General features: G+C 46.6%; 1 protein-coding gene across 5 annotated transcripts in view; it reads left to right on the forward strand.

Moving 5' to 3' along the window:
* The window catches only part of ago3a (argonaute RISC catalytic component 3a), a 106,215-nt gene that overhangs the window by 65,200 nt on the left and 33,515 nt on the right, over positions 1-7,500 (forward strand). For 3 of the 5 annotated variants that reach the window (XM_076279662.1, XM_076279663.1, XM_076279665.1), the window contains exons 6-10: positions 2,611-2,745; positions 2,987-3,074; positions 4,920-5,067; positions 5,193-5,312; positions 6,622-6,744. In XM_076279662.1, coding sequence (XP_076135777.1) covers positions 2,611-2,745; positions 2,987-3,074; positions 4,920-5,067; positions 5,193-5,312; positions 6,622-6,744 — 614 coding nt within the window. Of the gene's footprint in view, positions 1-2,610; positions 2,746-2,986; positions 3,075-4,919; positions 5,068-5,192; positions 5,313-6,621; positions 6,766-7,500 lie in introns of all 5 variants that reach the window. The other 2 variants (XM_076279661.1, XM_076279664.1) reach the window with 1 other exon arrangement.

Genomic DNA, 7,500 nt, shown 5'->3' on the forward strand with positions numbered 1-7,500 from the left:
GTGTGTGTTCAACTGTACCTGCAGTGTGTGTGTGTGTGTGTGTGTTGTACCTGCAGTGTGTGTGTGTGTGTGTGTGTGTGTGTGTGTGTTGTACCTGCAGTGTGTGTGTGTGTGTTCAACTGTACCTGCAGTGTGTGTGTGTGTGTGTGTTCAACTGTACCTGCAGTGTGTGTGTGTGTGTGTGTGTGTGTGTGTGTGTGTTCAACTGTACCTGCAGTGTGTGTGTGTGTGTGTGTGTGTGTTCAACTGTACCTGCAGTGTGTGTGTGTGTGTGTGTTCAACTGTACCTGCAGTGTGTGTGTGTGTGTGTGTGTGTGTGTGTGTGTTCAACTGTACCTGCAGTGTGTGTGTGTGTGTGTGTTCAACTGTACCTGCAGTGTGTGTGTGTGTGTGTGTGTGTTCAACTGTACCTGCACGTGTGTGTGTGTGTTCAACTGTACCTGCAGTGTGTGTGTGTGTGTGTGTTCAACTGTACCTGCAGTGTGTGTGTGTGTGTGTGTTCAACTGTACCTGCAGTGTGTGTGTGTGTGTGTGTGTGTTCAACTGTACCTGCAGTGTGTGTGTGTGTGTGTGTGTGTTCAACTGTACCTGCAGTGTGTGTGTGTGTGTGTGTTCAACTGTACCTGCAGTGTGTGTGTGTGTGTGTGTGTGTTCAACTGTACCTGCAGTGTGTGTGTGTGTGTGTGTTCAACTGTACCTGCAGTGTGTGTGTGTGTGTGTGTTGTACCTGCAGTGTGTGTGTGTGTGTGTGTTCAACTGTACCTGCAGTGTGTGTGTGTGTGTGTGTTCAACTGTACCTGCAGTGTGTGTGTGTGTGTGTGTTCAACTGTACCTGCAGTGTGTGTGTGTGTGTGTGTTCAACTGTACCTGCAGTGTGTGTGTGTGTGTGTTGTACCTGCAGTGTGTGTGTGTGTGTGTGTTCAACTGTACCTGCAGTGTGTGTGTGTGTGTGTGTGTTCAACTGTACCTGCAGTGTGTGTGTGTGAAAAGCACGTGAGACTGGGCAATGTCGTCAGAGTCTGACAGACGACCAGGGACGCGGTGTCCTCCGCAACGTTATCTCTGCCAGCAGGCCTGTGGCCAGTGACCACTCCAAAGGCAGCAGGCTACTGGTGGCCAGTGACCACTCCAAAGGCAGCAGGCTACTGGTGCTCAGTGACCACTCCAAAGGCAGCAGGCTACTGGTGGCCAGTGACCACTCCAAAGGCAGCAGGCTACTGGTGGCCAGTGACCACTCCAAAGGCAGAAGGCCTGTGGCCAGTGACCACTCCAAAGGCAGCAGGCTACTGGTGGCCAGTGACCACTCCAAAGGCAGAAGGCCTGTGGCCAGTGACCACTCCAAAGGCAGCAGGCTACTGGTGCTCAGTGACCACTCCAAAGGCAGCAGGCTACTGGTGCTCAGTGACCACTCCAAAGGCAGAAGGCCTGTGGCCAGTGACCACTCCAAAGGCAGCAGGCTACTGGTGCTCAGTGACCACTACAAAGGTAGCAGGCTACTGGTGTTCAGTGACCACTCCAAAGGCAGCAGGCTACTGGTGCTCAGTGACCACTCCAAAGGCAGCAGGCTACTGGTGCTCGGTGACCACTCCAAAGGCAGCAGGCTACTGGTGCTCGGTGACCACTCCAAAGGCAGCAGGCTACTGGTGTTCAGTGACCACTCCAAAGGCAGCAGGCTACTGGTGCTCAGTGACCACTCCAAAGGCAGCAGGCTACTGGTGCTCGGTGACCACTCCAAAGGCAGCAGGCTACTGGTGCTCGGTGACCACTCCAAAGGCAGCAGGCTACTGGTGCTCAGTGACCACTCCAAAGGCAGCATGCTACTGGTGCTCAGTGACCACTCCAAAGGTAGCAGGCTATTGGTGTTCAGTGACCACTCCAAAGGCAGCAGGCTACTGGTGCTCAGTGACCACTCCAAAGGCAGCAGGCTACTGGTGCTCAGTGACCACTCCAAAGGCAGCAGGCTACTGGTGCTCGGTGACCACTCCAAAGGCAGCAGGCTACTGGTGCTCGGTGACCACTCCAAAGGCAGCAGGCTACTGGTGCTCAGTGACCACTCCAAAGGCAGCAGGCTACTGGTGCTCGGTGACCACTCCAAAGGCAGCAGGCTACTGGTGCTCGGTGACCACTCCAAAGGCAGCAGGCTACTGGTGCTCAGTGACCACTCCAAAGGCAGCATGCTACTGGTGCTCCTGCCGTTTCTCTGGTCCCGGTGCACAGCAGCGCGTAGGAGAGCAGCAGAAGTGATGAGCGCCAGATGGACGCTGATGTTGGGTTGGACGGACATTGTGGATATCTATGCCCTGTCTGCAGGGTCTGAGTGGGACAGAGAAGAGTTGAAAATGGGAGTTGGGTTCTTTCTTTTTTTGCGTCAGAGGCTGTTTTGTTGTCCTCCGCCAAATTTTATTTTAATTTTGCTGTTTTCTGGTTTTGTGCCCTTCTAGTGTTGATCAGGTGGTAGTTTGTGTTGTGTGTCCTTCTCTAGTGTTGATCAGGTGGTAGTGTGTGTTGTGTGTTGTGCTGTAGTGTTGATCAGGTGGTAGTGTGTGTTGTGTGTTTAGCTGTGTGTTTAGCTTTGCACACCCTCACACAGATTTTTTCTGTTTCACACAGTGTCTGCTACGGCCTTCTACAAAGCGCAGCCGGTCATCCAGTTCATGTGTGAGGTCCTGGACATCCACAACATCGATGAGCAGCCTCGTCCCCTTACCGACTCGCACCGGGTCAAATTCACCAAAGAAATCAAGGGTGAGTGTGTGAGTGTGGTTGTTATGAGCATGTGTTCTTATGTGATTATGTGACCTTGTGTAAGTGTGTGTAGGTGTGTTTGTGTATGTGTATGTGTACGTGTTGAATGGGATTGTGAATACTCTTGTTATGAGCATAGGTTTTTATGCGGTGTGTGTGTGTTCTATTTAATGTTAATGTGTGTTTTTATGTGGTGTGTGTGTGTGTTCTAATGTTAATGTGTGTCTGCTGTCCATTTCAGGTCTTAAGGTTGAGGTGACGCACTGTGGGACCATGCGGAGGAAGTACCGTGTGTGTAACGTAACCCGCCGACCAGCCAGCCACCAGACGTGAGTCAGTCAGGCCCCTTGGGACTGTGTGTGTGTGCATGTATGAGTGCATGTGTGTGTGCATTAGGGGTGGGCGATATGGACAAAAAATATCTCGATATTTTTTTGTGATTTTGACGATAATGATAATTAGTCGATATCCTTAAAAAAAATTGTAAAAGTCTGAGTTACTTTACAGCTCATTATTTATGAATATCATCAATACAATAATAACCCAATAACCTAACCTGTGACTTTTTAACTAAATCAACCAATGCATTGTCACTCTATGACACATTTCCAATTTTGCCCCCACTTGTGTGTGTGGCAATGACATGGTCTAGCCAGCTACATTAGAGAAGATGACTAGGCCTAACAGTTTCTCAAGAGAAAGTCTGAAGCTGAAGTTCCTTTCAAAAACCTTTACTTAGGATTCACTGTAAAACTAAGCAGACCAACAGAGTACATCTCAGTTATTCCCTTCGATGTTTTGTTTAAGAGAAATCATGTAGGCTAGCATTCCAAGTTACAGAATAGAAACTAATGCATTAGCTTATGGCTAATGTATATGAGAAATCCCATAGAGATGCTAACGGTTAGCATAATTGATACACGTAGATATTTAGAGCGAACTTTAGTCCATTTACAAAAGGGTTACATGAGAAGAGTTCTTTGTTTACAACTGACTACTAAAATACTCAAAGGCAAATGTTTTCTCTCCATACAATACCATGTAGGAAAAAATGTGACTGTCTCATCAATGCTACGTGAACAGAAGTAGCTGCACAAAATCCCTTGTAGGCTACGTCTTCATCTCGCTACACAAAATAAACATAAGGCCTGCGTGTGACCACGTGGACCCACTAGCGATCATGTGACACTTGCTCTGCTGCAATGGGGCTTCTCTTGCATACACCTCCTGGATTTAGTGAATGTATGGGGTTTCGAGTTCGAGTGTTTTTTTCCCCCATAAGTAATTTAAATACTCGATAATGTAAATTTGCACATCGTTAAAACAACAATTACGATATTATCGCAGACGATATATATCGCCCACCCCTAGTGTGCATGTGTATGAAAGAATGTGTGTGTGCTGCTGTGTGATGTGTTGGGATGATTTATAGGCCTGGCTCTCTTACCTTTGGTTTACAACCGAATCGTTATATGTTAGTGATGATGGTGATGACAGAATCGTTATATGTTAGTGATAATTTTTTTTTTACAGGCTCATGAAATTGTCTAGAGGACTAATTATTGTCTAGAGGACTACCGGTACTTTTAAATACCTAAATGACGCAGCTTCTTAATTAAAACAGTTTAAGGTCGTCATAAAGTGGTTGTTATGATGTAGCCTACTAGGCTACAGATCTATATGCAGCTCAGTCAGCATCATGTGAGCATATGCTTATCGCTGAGCACTTTGTGGGAATGACCACCCCTATTATAGCCATACTAATAAAGACAATGCTTCCTTCATTAACCAGAAGTCTGGATGCCTTGCCATTTTAGCTTGGCCTTTGGTGTGCCTTAGCTCCCAAAAGGTTGAGGACCTGTGCTCTAGACAGGCCAAATCAGGTTAAGCCAGATGCATTGCACATTAGAGGGAACTGGGAGTTTAATACTAAAGATGGGGCTCCAGTGGAAAACAAGGGGATGAAAATGATCAAAAAATGAATCTCATGTGCATGCACTGTCGGCAAAAATACGCTTTCAAACTCGCACCCCTTTTTTTTATATTTTTTGTTTAGTATACATCACATTAAAAGCTACTGTAGCATGAAGCACAGTTGGTGTTTATCCTGCAGCCATATAAAGGTGAGTGTATGGTGTCCCGTAATTGCACATCTGCGCGTGTGTGATCTGCAGGTTTCCCCTCCAGTTGGAGAGTGGGCAGACGGTGGAGCGCACGGTGGCCCAGTACTTCAGAGAGAAGTACAATCTGCAGCTCAAGTACCCCCACCTGCCCTGCCTGCAGGTGGGGCAGGAGCAGAAGCACACCTACCTGCCCCTGGAGGTGAGCCACGCCAGGAGTCAAATATCAGCCCCTAACGTCCCACTAACGAATGGGATTGACCTGTTCCGCATATGTTGGGTGAATCTGAAACAACACTTTTGTTTTGTTATTTTCTCCCCCGACAGGTTTGTAACATAGTAGCAGGTCAGCGCTGCATTAAGAAACTGACTGATAATCAGACCTCCACCATGATCAAAGCCACAGCCCGCTCTGCACCGGACAGACAGGAGGAGATCAGCCGGCTGGTGAGTGCTGACACCTAGTGGTTGGAGGCTGCATGACGCCCTCGTTGCACTTGAGCTTGAAGATGAGATCACTCTGCTATTGCAATGGCATCATGCAACATGCTGCTCAGCAAGATACAAATGCATTTCATGCTTTTAGCTTCATAAAGCTTGTAGGTGTCTGCTTTTACATAGTTTGTACTATGGGTTCTTTATGGATTTGCAGACTCTTATTGGTCTTGTACCAAACAACATTCTTTTTTTACAATTAAGGACAACATAAAAAGTGCATTTCTTGTATCAGACACAAGTGTAACAGAAATGTATTTATTTATTTATTTATTTACAAATTTGCTTGCTCAATCTGAGTACTAAATAAAGGGGCAGCCTTCTGTGAATGTAGGTGGGATGTGGGTTTGGCAGCCCTGAGGATTGCAATGAGGTGTGACTAGTCTCTTCTTAAAAGATGTATGTTTTGTCTGTGGTTGTTCAAGTGCGCTGGCGGCAACGGACTGATGAACAAAATGTGCATGAGGCGCTCACCTGTCATTCTCCATGTTGTGCTGTTTGTTGATGGGTCACGGTGACTACCTTATTATGCATATATATTATGCATTAGGGGGCAGCCGTGGCCTACTGGTTAGACCTGTTACCAGACGGTTGCTGGTTCGAAACCCGACGAGTAGGAACGGCTGAAGTGCCCTTGAGCAAGGCACCTAACCCCTCACTGCTCCCCGAGCGCCGCTGTTGTTGCAGGCAGCTCACTGCGCCGGGATTAGTGTGTGCTTCACCTCACTGTGTGTTCACTGTGTGCTGAGTGTGTTTCACTAATTCATGGATTGGGATAAATGCAGAGACTAAATTTCCCTCACGGGATCAAAAGAGTATATATACTTATACTTATATAGGGATCAAAAGAGTATATTTACTACTATACTTATATAGGGATCAAAAGAGTATGTATACTACTATACTTATATAGGGATCAAAAGAGTATATATACTACTATACTTTTATAGGGATCAAAAGAGTATGTATACTTATATAGGGATCAAAAGAGTATATATACTACTATACTTATATAGGGATCAAAAGAGTATATATACTATACTTATATAGGGATCAAAAGAGTATATATACTACTATACTTATATAGGGATCAAAAGAGTATATATACTACAATACTTATATATTTAGCCTGGGCCTTTAGAGCAGCAGTGTGGCATGGGGAGTTTGTTAAATGTTGGAATGATGTTTGTGGACATATTACTACAGAGATGATGATTAAATGATTCAAATGGATCCTCATCCGAGTCCCTCTGTCACACAGGTGCGGAGTGCAAACTATGAAGCGGATCCCTTCGTGCAGGAGTTCCAGTTTAAAGTCCGAGACGAGATGGCCCACGTGACGGGGCGTGTCCTTCCAGCCCCCATGCTGCAGTACGGCGGCAGGGTGAGCTCAGAGCCCTTTATGGTACCTCCCCCTAAAAGCACACGCATCTCACCGCAATTCCACCTTAAATCACATGCATTTCACCGCAGATCCACCTTAAAGCACACGCATCTCACCGCAGATCCCCCTTACAGCAAACACATCTCACCGCAGATCCCCCTTAAATCACACACATCTCACCGCAGATCCACCCGCATCACACTGCTGATCCCCCTTAAAGCACGCACATCTCACCGCAGATCCCCCTTAAATCACACGCATCTCACCGCAGATCCACCTTAAAGCACACGCATCTCACCACAGATCCACCTTAAATCACACTCATCTCACCGCAGATCCACCTGAAAGCACACACATCTCACCACAGATTCACCTTAAATCACACTCATCTCACCGCAGATCCACCTGAAAGCACACACATCTCACCACAGATTCACCTTAAATCACACTCATCTCACTGCAGATCCACCTTAAATCACACACATCTCACTGCAGATCCACCTTAAATCACACACATCTCACTGCAGATCCACCTTAAATCACACACATCTCACTGCAGATCCACCTTAAATCACACCAGATCCACCTTAAATCACACACATCTCACCACAGATCCACCTTAAATCACACTCATCTCACTGCAGATCCACCTTAAATCACACACATCTCACCACAGATCCACCTTAAATCACACTCATCTCACTGCAGATCCACCTTAAATCACACACATCTCACCACAGATCCACCTTAAATCAC

The sequence above is a fragment of the Alosa pseudoharengus genome, unplaced genomic scaffold (genome assembly GCF_046254945.1).
Source record: "Alosa pseudoharengus isolate Yale_2024_CS ecotype anadromous, Long Island Sound unplaced genomic scaffold, YU_APseudo_1.1 YU_APseudo_1.1_scf_12, whole genome shotgun sequence".
NCBI classification, from domain to species: domain Eukaryota; kingdom Metazoa; phylum Chordata; class Actinopteri; order Clupeiformes; family Clupeidae; genus Alosa; species Alosa pseudoharengus.